The sequence below is a fragment of the Parambassis ranga genome, chromosome 22 (genome assembly GCF_900634625.1).
Source record: "Parambassis ranga chromosome 22, fParRan2.1, whole genome shotgun sequence".
Lineage (NCBI taxonomy): Eukaryota > Metazoa > Chordata > Actinopteri > Ambassidae > Parambassis > Parambassis ranga.
This window is the reverse complement of record NC_041042.1, coordinates 503,010-517,699: the sequence shown is the minus strand read 5'-3', so window position 1 is coordinate 517,699 and position 14,690 is coordinate 503,010. Positions and strand designations below refer to the sequence as shown.

At 51.7% G+C, this 14,690-nt stretch overlaps 2 protein-coding genes across 2 annotated transcripts in view; both read right to left on the bottom strand.

Annotated features, from left to right (window-relative positions):
* The window catches only part of LOC114427878 (protein TALPID3-like), a 20,002-nt gene extending 5,643 nt beyond the window's left edge, over positions 1–14,359 (bottom strand). Inside the window, exons 1-18 of the mRNA XM_028396099.1 lie at positions 13,934–14,359; positions 12,754–12,823; positions 12,288–12,486; positions 12,129–12,211; positions 11,920–11,980; positions 11,732–11,846; positions 10,479–10,575; positions 3,090–3,183; positions 2,599–2,984; positions 2,173–2,245; positions 1,927–2,097; positions 1,636–1,849; positions 1,332–1,564; positions 1,043–1,228; positions 756–931; positions 559–683; positions 156–472; positions 1–77 (exon numbers count right to left, since the gene is read on the bottom strand). The exon at positions 1–77 is cut by the window's left edge and continues 65 nt beyond it. Coding sequence (XP_028251900.1) covers positions 1–77; positions 156–472; positions 559–683; positions 756–931; positions 1,043–1,228; positions 1,332–1,564; positions 1,636–1,849; positions 1,927–2,097; positions 2,173–2,245; positions 2,599–2,984; positions 3,090–3,183; positions 10,479–10,575; positions 11,732–11,846; positions 11,920–11,980; positions 12,129–12,211; positions 12,288–12,486; positions 12,754–12,823; positions 13,934–14,180 — 2,924 coding nt within the window. The 5' untranslated portion in view covers positions 14,181–14,359. The remainder of the gene's footprint in view (positions 78–155; positions 473–558; positions 684–755; positions 932–1,042; positions 1,229–1,331; positions 1,565–1,635; positions 1,850–1,926; positions 2,098–2,172; positions 2,246–2,598; positions 2,985–3,089; positions 3,184–10,478; positions 10,576–11,731; positions 11,847–11,919; positions 11,981–12,128; positions 12,212–12,287; positions 12,487–12,753; positions 12,824–13,933) is intronic.
* Positions 7,353–9,447, bottom strand: LOC114427886 (interferon regulatory factor 2-binding protein-like). The gene has a single exon (XM_028396112.1). It carries the CDS (start codon positions 9,354–9,356, stop codon positions 7,353–7,355), a length of 2,004 nt encoding a protein of 667 aa, XP_028251913.1. The 5' UTR covers positions 9,357–9,447.
* Positions 14,360–14,690: the final 331 nt, after the last annotated feature.

Sequence of the window (14,690 nt, the reverse complement as noted above, 5' to 3'; positions counted from 1 at the left end):
ATTATTGGTGTGGCCTCTCTGCTGGGAGGAGCTAGGCTGGGGGGCGGGGTGGGTACTGGTGTGGAGACCCGTGTGGCCTGGAACAGAGCCAGCAGTTAGCCAGGTGACACAAGAGGGGGGCCGCAGGCTAAGACTTTACCTCCTGGTTTCTATACCTCTTGATATGCTGCTGGTTCTAGTGCTGCTGGTTCTGGTGCTGCTGGTTCTGGTGCTGCTGGTTCTGGTGCTGCTGGTTCTGCTGCTGCTGGTTCTGGTGCTGCTGGTTCTGGTGCTGCTGGTTCTGGTGCTGCTGGTTCTGCTGCTGCTGGTTCAAGTCCTTCTTCTGGTTCAGTGTCTCGTGTGTCTCTCTGACCGAGCATCAGCGTGATGGTCTCAGTCAGAACCTCGTTAACCAGCTCCCTGATTAACTCAGAGTCCACTGACAGACTGGAGTCCACAAACAGCTGCAGACCTCCACCACCTGCTGCCTCCACTGCACACACAGCATAGTCACAGAGAGAAGGAGGAGCAGGAGCAGAGGAGCGGTGGAGGACAGAGATGAGAAGCTTGTCCACTTACCGATGTCTGAGGTGACGCTGCGCTCCTCGAGCTGCGATTGGTCAGAGGAGTGATTCTGGGCAGGGTCAGGTGGTGGGGGGCGGTGTATGTCTGAGATCATCTGTGCCATGAGCTGCTGCTCCACCCTGAAGGGAAACAGACCGAAGTAGAACAGAGCTACACCAGGTTGTCAGATCCAGCCCAGTCCAGATTCTCACCATTCCACCAGCCGGTTCTCCAGGACGCTCCGCTGGTTGAGACGCAGGACGGGATCCTGGGCGGGAAGGGCACAAGGTGCCTGTGGAGGGAAGAGTGGGCCCTGGTACAGGACAGGAGGAGGAGATGGACCTCCATCCAACTCCACAGCCTCCTCACCCGGCACACTGGTCTCCTCCTGAGGACATAAGACAGAGAGTGATCAGTGCCGTTCACCAGCAGGAGCACCTGGAGACTCCCTGAAGACAACCTGAGGACGAGGAGGACGAGGAGGAGAGAGGAATGTTACCTGGACAACATCAACAGCTGAGAGGACGTCAGTTCCAGGAAGGATGTTCTCTTCCTCCTCCACCCCTTTCTCACTCTCCATGTTGATGATGTCAACAGTGTGGGGAGGAGGTGGAGCAGATGGAGGAGGAGCTGGCATCGGAGCTGGTGGAGTCACTGCTGCTTCATCTGCATCCAGCTGCTGCCTCTGTCAACGCAAAGAGATGTCAGTGCTCTCTCCACCCGAAATCGGTTCTTGCCATTAGTTGCCATGGTTACAGCATCAGACGTGGAGGACAGGTGCAGCTTACCTGTTGCCCAGATGCTCCATCATCCTCTGTAACTGGAGGCACTTCAGGTAGTAAAACCACTTCCTGAAGCAGCCCAGCCCTGGAGGAAGAATCCATCCTGGGAGGACCCAGAGGAATCGCCACAGAAACAGGACGGGTGGTGGTTAAGTGGGCGGGACCACCCGAGCTGAAAAGGTGCTGAGGTGGTCCAGATGAGATGCTGGTCTGAGTCTTACAGGACTTCAGCTTTACACCTGTACACAGACGGACCGATCAGAAGCTCTGATAGTTTGATGACGGACACCACAGCCGAACATTCTCTGACCTTGGACGCTCTCTACAAGTCGGGGGCGGGGCTTCCTGCTCAGGGGCGAGGCAGGTGAGCTGAAGTGAAGGTACGGACTCTTCTTCAGGGTCCGCCTCAGACCTTCGTACGGGGCTCTGCCATACAGGTGGGTCAGGTATGACTCTCCTTCCACCACCACCTGCTTGCTGTCTGTCAGTCTACCGGCCACTCCGTCAGGCTCCGCCTCCTGCAGCTACACAGAGGAAGGACTGCCTGAATGTGACCGATCAGATCCATCAAATCAATCACTGTGTGAGACTCTGGCCTGACCAGTCTGTGCGCAGCTGTAGGTCCTCTGCTCCCTCTCCCTGCCCTCGCCCCAGTTCCTGCTCCTCTGGGCCTGCTCATTGGTTTGCCCCTTCTTATTTGGGTGGAGCTCACCCCAGCTGCGTGTTGTGATGTCACCACAGCGTCCGCGGCGTCCTGTGAGGACATCTCAGCCTGAGAAGGATGGGGAGGACAGTGGTGAGTACACGGCTTACAGTCTATCCAGGTGTGGGGTCAGCTGGAGCTCACCTTGATGTCTCTGGCTAACGTGTTGATCCAGGCGTCCACTGTCTTCTTGATGCGGACCTCCTGAGTGCAGTCCCTGCAGAGGACACGGCACTGACAGTGAATGATGTGAGACTCAGTCTCCAGTGAAGCCAGTTTGTGTTTTAATGTTTTTTTTCCTGGACACATGACTCGTCCTGTCAGGGTGCACACTACAGTTCACCTCTGATAAACAGCACAGTGATCGTAACCCTAAAAATTAATAATTCAATTACCACTGAGTCTTTACTGACTGACCTCGTCAATAAGAGCTGTGTAAGCTAACCATCAACAGGTTTAAAGCAATTTATTACTTAACCAAAAGGTCAGCTTACCCATTAGCCTTACCAACATGTTAGCATAGAAAGAGCCACTCTAAGTGCATTAGCATTAGCTAGGGCTAAAGACTACCTGTTAGTAGCCAGTGCTTCCAGCTGGCAGTGTAGGACCCCTCCGGTCTCAGCTCTCAGCAGAGTCTCCAAATTCTCCTCCAGCAGTTTCTTCTGCCTTCGAACATGGCGGAGAACCTGACCTGCCTCCTCCAACATGGATGGGACCACAGGCCTTCTCTGGACCAGTACAGACTGGGACTGCTGGGTCTGGTTTTGGTGGGACTGGGAGAGGTTTTGTTGAGAGTGGGAATGTTGGAATGGGAAGTGCTTTTGTTGGTGCTGGGTCTGTTGGTTCCTGGTTTGACTTGACTGGTTCTGTTGGTGCTGGGTCTGTTGGTGCCTGGTTTGACTTGACTGGTTCTGTTGGTGCTGGTTCTGTTGGTGCCTGGTTTGACTTGACTGGTTCTGTTGGAGACATTCAGAGACATTCACCCTCAGCACAGACTGTGGGTCTGTGGGCCTGAGCTGTCTCCCAGGTCAACCATGGCCCGTGTTTTGTTGTGTGCTCACCTTCACCTCAGGGTTCATCCCTCCCATCTCCATCAGCAGCTCACTGGCTCTGGTCTCCAGCCTGTCACTGGCACCTCTGAGAATCCGGCCATCCCTGAATCAACCAAAAAACCCCAAAGAGACAGTTGAACAACATGAAACAGGATCCACCTGTGATGTTTATCAGAGCCACTAGAGGTCAGCAGAGTGCTGTGAGACTCTGCACTGGCGGCTCAGAAAACCTGCACACAGCTTTCACTTGGTGACATGATCTGTGCAGGCATCGTTCCACAAGGTATGAATAAAACTGTTCTTAACATCCATCCATCTTCTGAACCCGCTTGTCCTACAGGGTCATGGGGGGGGGGGGTCTAAACATTACATCATCAGAAGCCCCTCAACGACAGTCACCCTGTGGGCCACTAAGTGAACTGCAGTCAGCTTCCTGTTGTCTCCAGCTATTAGCAGCAGTTTGTCTGCATTAGCAAGTAAGTCAGCATCACTAAGACCAGTCAGCAGCAGTCCAAGGCTGCAGAGGAAGGTCAGTCTGTGGGGGGGACAGAGACAGAGAGGGGAGAGAGGGGGGAGAGAGAGAGAGACAGAGAGGGGAGAGAGGGGGGAGAGAGAGAGAGACAGAGAGGGGAGAGAGGGGGTGAGAGAGAGAGGGACAGAGAGGGGAGAGAGGGAGGAGAGAGAGAGAGGAGAGAGGGGGGAGAGAGAGAGACAGAGAGGGGAGAGAGGGGGGAGAGAGAGAGAGACAGAGAGGGGAGAGAGGGGGTGAGAGAGAGAGGGACAGAGAGGGGAGAGAGGGAGGAGAGAGAGAGAGGAGAGAGGGGGGGAGAGAGAGAGAGACAGAGAGGGGAGAGAGGGGGTGAGAGAGAGACAGAGAGGGGAGAGAGGGGGGAGAGAAGACAGAGAAAGAGAGAGAGAGACAGAGAGGAAGGAGAGAGGAGGGAGAGAGAGAGAGAGACAGGACAGAGGGGGGGAGAAGACAGAGAAAGAGAGAGAGAGACAGAGAGGAGGGAGAGAGGGGGAGAGAGAGAGACAGGAGAGACGGGGGGGGGGGGGGGGAGACAGAGAGAGAGAGGGGGAGAGAGAGAGAGAAAGAGAGAGAGAGACAGAGAGGAGGGAGAGAGAGGAGGGAGAGAGAGAGACAGGAGAGACGGGGGGGGGGGGGGGACAGAGAGAGAGGAAAAAGTGTGTGTGTGTGTTTAGATGATGGGTGTGAATAAAATGGCCGCCATCGTCACCTCCCAGCCAGGTCAGAGTCACAGCTGGATAAATCTCTGGTTGTGTAGTTACTCAGCTGATCTAAACAGAGCAGCTGCCAGACAAATAAGGACACACACCATGTCACACCATCGCTGCTCTCGTCTCATCATTCATCAACGCTCCAGCTAAAGACACGAGGTGGAATCAACCTCCACAACCAATCAGATCTGCAGAATCTGAGCACATCCTGTTCCATGCTTATTGTAAATGCTGGTGTGTGTGTGTAGCTCCTGCTTTGTCATTTAGTAGCTCCTGCAGAGTGTCTGCCGCCACTGTTGCTAAGCAACACCTCAGTGGGTTCCCATGGTGATAGTGAGCAGGTACGTAGATGGAGGAGTGAAGCTTCACAGCCCTGAGAGGAGGGGGTTAAATAAACCTCCTCTCTTCACCTGAGGTCACAAACAGACAACCTGCCACCTCGACTCTCTGTCTTTGTTCCGGGCGCACATTCCTGATACATTGTGTTCAGCTGGGAGGTAACCATGGCAACAGTGGAAGAGGATGTGCAGACAAAAAAAACAGATAAAGCTGCATCACAAACAACAAACACGAATGTTGCACGTGGACAAGCTGAGCTACACATGCATCCGGATGTCAGCTAAGAATCTGGTGTGCCATCTGATTCCAAACACACACATTCAAAAATTACAAGAATGCATGTAGGCACAGGAACTGCTAACAGCCTGACACACTGCAGCGTTTCAGGACTCATTCCTGCCGCCCTGAGGAGAACAGTTGACTGGGAACAGAATCAACTCAGCAGCACCTGACTCCTGCATCACTCCCCAAATAATCCAAATATGGGCGTGGCTGCTTCAGCTCCGCCTCTTTGCCTTCACTTCTGTGTTAAAATGTTACACTGAGGATCAAACTGCCAGCAGCGAAGAGGAGGTGAAGCAGGTCTAAGACTTCACTGCATCACAGATAAATATCTCCCACACAGTGACCAACCAGGACCCAGCAGAGAAGAACCGACGCCTGCTGCAGGACCAGTCAGACGACAGGAGACAAGCGTCACACTGTCTGAGCAGCAGCTTTGGTTTGTGCAGATCTGAGCAACAGCACACCTGGACTCAGTGTGAGTGTGGACAGTGATGTTAAGGTGCCCTTGGCTCAGTGCAGCAGCTTGTTGTGTGCATGCTAATGTGCAGAATCACACTGAAGTGTGTGAGGACACTGTGTTGGCCTGGATAGGATTGTTCTGTTGGCTGTAGCCTTTAAAGCAGCAGATACTGCTTGATGTTCATTAGTCTTATGCCAACACATCGCATGATTGTTACGCTGCCACATCTCAAGGCCACCAGGGGGAGCTCACACTGCTCATCTCAATATTATCTGGTTACCGTTCAATAAAGGTTTTTTAAACAAGATGACGGGGCTGTTGACATGTCTGTCTGCAAAAATACCAAACGTTTTGAACAGTGTCTTCTACACAGCCACAGAAATCACACAGGAACTACAGCAGGGGGCGCTGGCGACCCTGAGTAACAAGGTACCCTGGAGGTCAAGTGTCAGAGCCGACAGCTTCAGTTCAAACTAATTCCACACAGATAAAACGACACCCGGAGCTAAAGCTCAGCAGAACAACGACAGAACATGAAGTCACTGAGGCACATCACGAATCATCATTTTCATTTCAGGATTCAGAGCCGAGGCCAATAAACAACAAACACGGAGAAGCTGAAGAAAAACAAAGTCTTTATTTTGTAAAAAAAAAAAAAACCTAAAAAAAAATTCATCATCATCAATAAAAACATACAAAAACAATCTATCTCCATAAAAAATGTAAAAACGCTGTTGTGTATAATGTGATTATGACGTCTGTGAACACATCACATCATTGTCACCTCCACGACAACACAAACACCTACAAACATGTTAAACTGTGCGTCTCCACGGTAACCACCCCATCAGGAAGCCACTCAGAGAATATATTCAGCATTTTCATATTTCAGTCTGTTCAGGATGCAACATTTACAACAAAGCTTACAGTGAAGTTAATCTAACTGTAATGATCAATAACTGTGAGAACCCTCAATAAACATGAGGTTATTGATCCATTAGAGATCAGCTGTGCCTAACCAGTGACTGACAGACTGTTCAGTCATCGCTGTACGCAGACAGTCACATTCTTCACTTTTAATTCTAACCACACACAGTTCATTTCATAGAATCAGCTGATTTGTGACATTTGTTCTTATAAATGACGTCACGCTGAGAATCTCCTCAGAAACATTTCACCGACAAACTAACCCTCAAACACTTCAGCTCACTTTACAATAGACATACTGAGGAGACACTAAGATCATGGTCTGCTTGTTATTAAAGGAAGCTGTTCACTTTGGAATGGAAGACAGCCTGAAGTTACCGACGATCAATGACATCACACGTCTCCTTCATTCTGACCGCGGCCGAATATATATAATGTGAAATCAGAACAAGACACTGATTAACACTGACAGGTGTCAGGTGCCAGGACTTTCTGAAGGAGTGACTCTCGTTACAGTAAAAGGAGTTTATGAAGGAAGATCTTTCATCTTTAGACCTCAGTGAACACGATTCACCTGATCCTGACCTGTGGTTTTTACACAGCAGGACATCAGTTTGAAGAGTTTCAAAATGAAATCACTCACAGCGTCCTCATCCTTAACCCTGTAAAGACAGGCTGCTCCTCATCCTCATCCTTAACCCTGTAAAGACAGGCTGCTCCTCATCCTTTGTCTTGACTGTGCTACATTGACACGGGCTGCAGTTACGTTCAGCAGATCCATCCTGATGGGAAATTACTTTGAACATTTGAAGGACTGATCCGGAATTTTAAATGATGGTTATCACTCCTTCACGGTCCAAATATCACCTTAAAAGACTTTTACATGAAAAATGGCTGAAGACGTTAAAAATGATTTCCTATCACACGTTTCACCTTTAAATGTTTTCAAATGTATTCAGTCATAATCTGACAGGACAGAACCAGCAGACCGACTGTTCACATCGTCTTTAGTGTCTTCCTCCTCAGGGGTCTCTCTCCTTTTTTACCTTCACATCTCCAGCCAGGATGGTGGCGATCTCTCCCTGCATGAACGCCCAGGGCACGTTGGAGCCAACCAGTGGGCACTTCTCCCCGCTGGGGCAGTACACCTCCCCTGAAGCGCCCTGGGACTTGATGCTTTCTCTGGAGCAGGGGAAGCAAAATTTGTGATTGGAGACGGAGGGACACTGGACAAAATGTGTGTCCTCCAAGCGTTCATGGCAGATCGTGCAGCACAAGGGCCCACTGTTAGCCATCGGCGAGTCGGGCACATTCTGCGTGTGCACCTGGTCCATACCTCCCGCAGACTGCGACGGCACGGACAAGCCAAGGTCTCCATTGCGGGAGGATAGGCGTCTCTGGCTGGAGAGGGAGGCGGGGGACACCGGACTGCTGCTGTTGTGTCTGGAGGAAGTGGTGGAGTGTACAGAGTCTCTGTCCTTACTGGGAGAGTGCGCATTCCCAATGGTGTCTGCGACTGACATGAGCGCAGTCATCGGCGACTGTCCATTCTGCGAAGGAGTGGCAGACTCTGGGGGTGTGGCATGGCCAGAAGGCAGGTTGAGCGGAGGCCCACTGAAGGAGCCCACAGCCATGGAGAGTTTGAGGGCTTCGGTCTGGCTGTTGATCCACTGCTGCCTCTGCTGCTCCTCCGTCAGCTTCAGGCCACCCTCCCCAGAATCCGGCTCCGGGGACGCTTTCCTCTTCCTCACTCCAGGTTTGGAGCTGCTGTTCCCACTGCCTAAAGCTGAGGAGCGGCCAGGGGGCAGCAGGGTGGTGGGTAGTAGTGGGTAGCTGCCATCAATATAGGGCTGTGGCAGCATGTCTGCTCCCAGACCCTCCTTAAAAAAGCGCAAAGATTCCGGCAATAAATCCCCTAGCAGACGCCAGTCCCCAGAACCATGCTTCTTCTCATACTCCAGATATTTGAACCCAGAGGACAAACCCCTGCTGAAGTCCTTCATGCAGTCCTGGTACATCTGCTTGGCCACTCCTGACGCGCTGGAGAACACATTCCCGGATCCGCTCGGGTACTCGATGAATATCTTCAGCTCGTAGTCCATGCCGGGTTTAGACACTGCGTCAAAGGCGAACACCCTACCAATCAGCCCGTGGTCCTTCTTGAAGCGGACGTCGAATGGGGTGCAGCTAGACAGAGTGACCAGTGTGTCCCGCACTGTTTTCGGTTTGCTTGTCCACTCCTCCTGCCGGTTCCGGAGGCTCTCGCTCAGCTCGGCCAGAACCTCTGCGTTCCTCTGCTTCTCTTTCAGTTCACGCTCCTGGTCTGTGCTGGACACAGAGGCGGGGCGCTTTCCGCCTGGTTCAGACATCCCCATCTGGCTGGCCGTAGAGCCACTGCCCATATTCTGATGGGGGGCTCTGCCTGCCAGGCCATGTGCAGCCGGTCCATTCAGCAAGGTCTGAGGCAGCAGGTTTGGTGGCACATTCATCTGTCCCGCGGTTGACACAAGCCCTGTGTGACTCCTGCCCCGTGAGTTTGGGCTCTGTCGGTTCAGCTCAGGTGGTCCATCGTCCAGTTTGAACCCGTTGACTCCACCGAGTCCATTGGGCAGCCTGCTGCTGCTGCTGCTAGGCCCACTGTAGTCAAACCGAGCCCGGTTGTCTGTTCCGTGCAAATACCGGTCTAAACCAGGCTGCTGAGACTTTCCTGGTCCGTCTGCCTGATGGTGGTTCAGCTGTCCTGAATCTTTCCCAGTCAGTAACAACACCTGGCTTTTTGCCACCGCTGGTTGTGGAGGTGGTGGCGGAGGTCCACCTGCGGGAGATCTTCCCTCCTGGAAGCCATGTGCCCGCTTCAGGTGTCGGGCGGTCTCAATTACAAACTCAATCCTGTCCGCACCCTCGTAATTGACGCATCCCCGACAAACAGGTTCCGTAAAGTCCCAGATCATGGCCCAGGGCATGCGGGGCAGGTCGCACAGATAACAAGACTGTCTGCGGGATGAGGAGACCTGCGGGGAGGACATCTTCCCCTCTCTGCCTCCTGCACGGAGCTGCTTTCACCAGAGAATTCAGGACGGACGGACAGGCTGCAGTGTCTCCGCTCAGGTTATTGTTCCTCCTCTGCTGCTGCTGCTGATGCTGAAGCTCAGCGTTGTGCTGCAGAGACAGAGGCTGTGAAGGAGGAGGAGGCAGTCTGCGTTTCCCCTGCATACATCACTCCCAGGGAAGCTGAGGAATGCCACGTGGTAGAGTAAGTGACATCACTACCCCTCCTCCTGCAGATTCCAACCACATCATGCCACTTGTTGCCCTCCTCCTCCTCATGAGGAGCAAACAGCAGCTCCAGGTTATCAAATTATATAAATATCATCAATCTATATGTCCTGAAGGACCTAATTAATGTTCTAAAAATGTTTCCTCAGTATTACTCCTGTGAATAACACTGTCATGGTTTAAATAATGAAACACAATAACACACAGTGTGTTGCTGCACAGATTTCTGTGTTGCTAGGCAGTTTTCTCCCACCCCCTTCCCTCCCCCTCTGTGGGTACACTGATGCATCATGGGAAAATGTAAAGTCTATGTTACCAACCAAAACCTTCAGGCAAGGCTTTAGTGTCGGCTGTTTGGATCAGCGCCAGCTGCACACACACACACACACTCTGCTAGAGAGATGCCTGTGTTGCTATGGAAACATGCCTAGCAACTGCACTGCGAGGAGGAAGCTCCTGAATGCATGATGAGCTGCAGCCTTGTTCACCCCCACACTGCTCAGCTCACACTCTCTATGAATGATTATGCAAATTACAGCACACACACAGCAGCGTTCAGTCCAGACCGTCTGCTCCACATCTCCAGCGCTCAGTCTGGATCACATTTAGTCTGATGGGGAACCAATCAGCTACCTCCAGCGCTGAGGCAGGATGTGTCACTTTATGAAATTTTGCCTAATTAAAGGCACGAGCTGAGGTGCTGACTTACAGGACGAGCTTCCTGCTCCCACCTAACCCTGACTATAGGCGGCCTCAGACCCTGCCAACATGGCGGCAGTGACGTCACGGCAGGTTTGATGGAAGGAACGTTACAGCGGGCGGTGTTGTGGTCTGACCTAATGGTGACTACTTTAGCTCTCAGTCCACCTCACCTGCTTTGCTTTGGCCATGGGTCACGGCAGCACGTTTCCATGGCAACTGGACTGGTTTCCATGGTGTTTGCTGAGAAACTCTGCTGCTGGCTGCTTCCTGTCAGAGTAAAAGCATTAGATTAGATTCAAGTTTATGTAATTACACGTGTGCAGGTGCAACGCAACAAAATGCAGTTTGACATCTAACAGGAAGTGCAATAAGTAAATGATACTGCTGAGTTTACCACACACATAATCCGATGGCTGTGCTACAGACATCACACACAGTGGGAAGTACTGTATGAACATACTATACAGATGTATATCCAACATAGGCGGAGACTATGAACGTAATTTACAAATGGATATAAATAAATGTTATATTAACTTATAAATCACCAGTGCAATGGTTCACCACATGATACGCAGTAAGCTACCTACGTTAACAGTCATGTGAGCAGAACTAGTGCAGAAATTCAGTCTAGTGTGTCAGTCAGTATAAGACTTGTGTGAGTAAACACAGAGCAGGTCAGTGGGGCGAGGATTTGTAGCGGTGTGGAGGGCGGCAGAGGTTAACAAGGGGCAGAGTTCAGTAAGGAGACGGCACTGGAGGAAAGGTTGATCCTCAGGCAGACGACAGGAGGGCAAACTGTGTCCATGGTGTCTGTGCACCATGCAGCCAGGTGCTGTACCTCCGCCGTCCATGAAGTGGATCCATGGACGGCCTGCAGCTGTGGGTGAAGAGGTGATAGAGGACTGGGCTCAGCACACTGCCCTGTGGTACACCTGTATGTGTGTGTGTGCTGGGGGGGGGTCTGTGTTAACTGTAAAAGGTGCTGTGTGAATTGAATTGTGAGCACAGAGTGCAGCACTGTGGAGATTTCATGCTCTGTACTCCTATGGGAAAATTGATGCGGGTCCAGTGTGGGTGGGAAACATGTGATGATGCAGAGAAGAAAGGTTCTTCCCACTGTTACATGTGACGCACACACACGTCTGCTGCACATCATCACAGCAATCTGCAGAGAGAGGGAGGCTGCTGCCACCTGCTGGTTGCAGACATTTAAAACCCTCTCGGCTCCAGGTGCGTTTCTTTGTCCTGCTCCTCCACACAAACCGCACATTCATGGCTACAAACGAGTGACCTCAGTCCGCATGGCGACGAGCGTAGGTGTATCCATAAAGGTATTTTTATTGTTGGTTTTGTTTCTGTGTTTACACCACACCGCCACCGCTTTTCGGGATTAATTGTGTGTATGCTTGCGTTTGTTTACCTGTATGTGTCAGGTGTGTGGCCTGCAGGCGGCCTGGTTGACCTGAAGCTGTGAGGTCAGAGGCTGTGGGGGCGTGGCCTCCTACTGTCTTGAGGTTTGACTCCAGGAGCTGGCTCTGTTTAGATGGAAGGAGAGGAAATGAGCTCCCAGCAGGCAGTGAGGACGCCCCTAATCCACTGAGTGTTTACCTGCAGCTGTAGCTGTCGGCTCTGCAGTGTCTTCATCTGCTGCAGCGCCTGGTTCCACCCTCTGATGACAAGCAGGAAGAAGTTAGATACCAGTGCATGAAATCCTCACAGTGCCGTAGTATGTAAGGTTGTTTTAGCGGGTCCAGCTGCGCGGCTCCATCGGGTGTCCTTTGTGTGTCCAGTTGTTCATGTGTGTTATGTGTGTGTACCTGTCAGCTTCCAGCAGCTTCTGAACTCCGTCTGCCAGCCGAGACACTCGAGCCTCCATGTCTGATGGAGCCTGAACACACACCTGCAAACACAAACAGTTTCCATGGTAACCCTCTGAACTGTGTCAGCCCGTCCTGCTGAGGGGACCGCAGGTTCACCTTGATGACAGCAGCAGCAGCAGGTGTGTTGCTGGTTTCTCCCTGGTGCCCAGAAACCAGTGCTGGCCCTGTCTGGACCAGCGCCACATCAGATGCATCCTGGGAGCTCAGACCAGGAGGGTCCTGGCATTTCACAGAGGCCTGAAGTGGGTCAAACAGTTGTACAGGGACTTCCCTTCTGTGGGGGGCACTGTGGGACCTGAGCACAGAAGCAGGGATGAGACAGGATCTGAATACCAAGGCTGAACTAATCATCTGTGGTAGATTAGTTCACAGCCATCTGGGGACACTGGGTGCTGATTGCTTTTATTATAACATCTATGTACTGTTTATGAAAAACATTTGTGAACCTAACAAGACCAAAGTATGACATTCTGACACTAATGTTGTAAAAGAAATCCCTGCTGATCCCTGAGTGGAACTCTACAGCTCCCTCTGTGTGACGACAGGCTCCAGAGAAGCTCACCGTTGTTTTAGAGCTGCCAGCACGGCTCCTCGACCTCCAGCAGTGAAGCGTGACGTCAGCAGCTCGTGCCCTGAGCGTGCAGATGGAAGCAGAGGTGTGGTCAGCTCACAGTGCAACTCGACCAGCTGAAGACTAGTTCATGAACACTTACAATCAATCTTCTGACAAAAAGAGTCTGTGTAGACACAATCATTTAAACCTTCATACAAACCAACACTTCAGCTGTGTGTAGTTCTAGAGTAAGTGACTTTATAATAAAAGACAAAAGTGTGGCTCTTATATTTTGTTAACTTTTCAAGGCTTAACCATGCAGTGTGGAGGGTCGCTGACACACCAGGCTGTCCCTGGAGAACAGGTTTATTCAACTTGCACTTGCCCGCTAGCTAAGCATCATGTTAACAGTACACGTTGTTAACTGACCACTAGAAAGGGAACAGCTGTAAGACCCAGATCTCAGCCCCACATGTCAGCAGATCTGAAAGCTGCAGCTTGAAGAAAGCGTTCCAGTCTGACTGAAGCCGTCTGCCACAGGAGCCACGCCACAGGAGCCACAGGAGCCACAGGAGCCACAGGAGGCCACGCACAGGAGCCACAGGAGGCCACGCCACAGGAGCCACAGGAGGCCACGCACAGGAGCCACAGGAGCCACACACAGGAGCAGATTACAAGCTGCTTCCAAACATGTCCAACTGACAGGTGGGCCAATACTCCAACTGTAGGCTGATCAGACTTATCAATAAGTCTGATAAGTCTGATCAGCCTCAAAAGTCTGATCAGCCTCAGCGGCTTATCGATAAGTCTGATCAGACTTATCAGACTTATCGATAAGTCTGATCAGCCTCAAAAGTCTGATCAGACTTATCGATAAGCCGCTGAGGCTGATCAGACTTATCGATAAGTCTGATAAGTCTGATCAGACTTATCGATAAGCCGCTGAGGCTGATCAGACTTTTGATTCTGTCAGACTATGTGTTTTGTGTGATTCCATCTATCTTGAGGTGACACATTTACATTTAAAGAATAAAACTGGCTCAGAACAGAATCAACCTGTTCTCAGGTCAGTGGTAAAGAGCTCTTCATCCTCTGTTCACCTCAGCAGCTCAGTCTAAGGACTTTGTTTGAGTCTAATCCCTGAGGCTGAAACTCTTCCTGTCAGGAGTCCGGATGAAGGATCTCTTACCGGGCTCACAGTCCGCTGCTTCCCGGCGTGGAGGACCGGCTTTCTGTGGCGCCCGCTGCAGCCCATCCCGATGAGGCTGGACCCGGGGAGGGCTGTGCAGCTTCTGGACGGTGATCTGGACCGGCCCGGACCCCTCTTCGGCTCCGTGCCTCTGGACGCGTGTGGAGCGGATTAAAACGTCCCCGGTGTCCGAGCTGCAGGAGGACCGAACCGGACCGGAGGGCTGAGCCATGTTCACCGTGGACATACTCAGGCTTTAAAATAAGTTGTTTTGTTGGCCGTCAGAAAGCCGTTAGCCTGCAGCTAACCTCAGCTAGCCGCTTTTAAAATTCCCGCTCCGCCATCTTGGCTGAAAACAGAGCGAACAAACGTCTAAAACCACAAAAGACCAGAGCAACTGTTGCTGACAACAAACCCTGAACTTCCGCCTCCTCCTCCTCCTCCTCCTCCTCCTCTTCTTCTTCTTCTTCTTCTTCTCCTCCTTCTTCTTCTTCTCCTCCTCCTTCTGGGAGCTGCTGCCCTCTAGTGTTCAGAGTGACGCTGGGCGAACATTAACTCCAGCTCCTGTAGGGGGCGCTCTGGATGAACAGCAGTGCCTGGTCAGGTCCAGTATTGATCATGTATCAGAGCTGAATGTAAACAGCCTGATGTCCTCTGGTCTCTCTGACAGCTGAAGCTGAGTTAGCCCATACACACTAGCATGCTGCTAACGGCTGCTGATTGGTCAGGCAGACAGCACCTCTTTAACCCTTTCTGG

What these genes read in the sequence shown, in the direction of transcription:
- LOC114427886 (XM_028396112.1), bottom strand. Translation starts at nt 9,356, where the DNA reads ATGTCCTCCCCGCAGGTCTCCTCATCCCGCAGACAGTCTTGTTATCTG.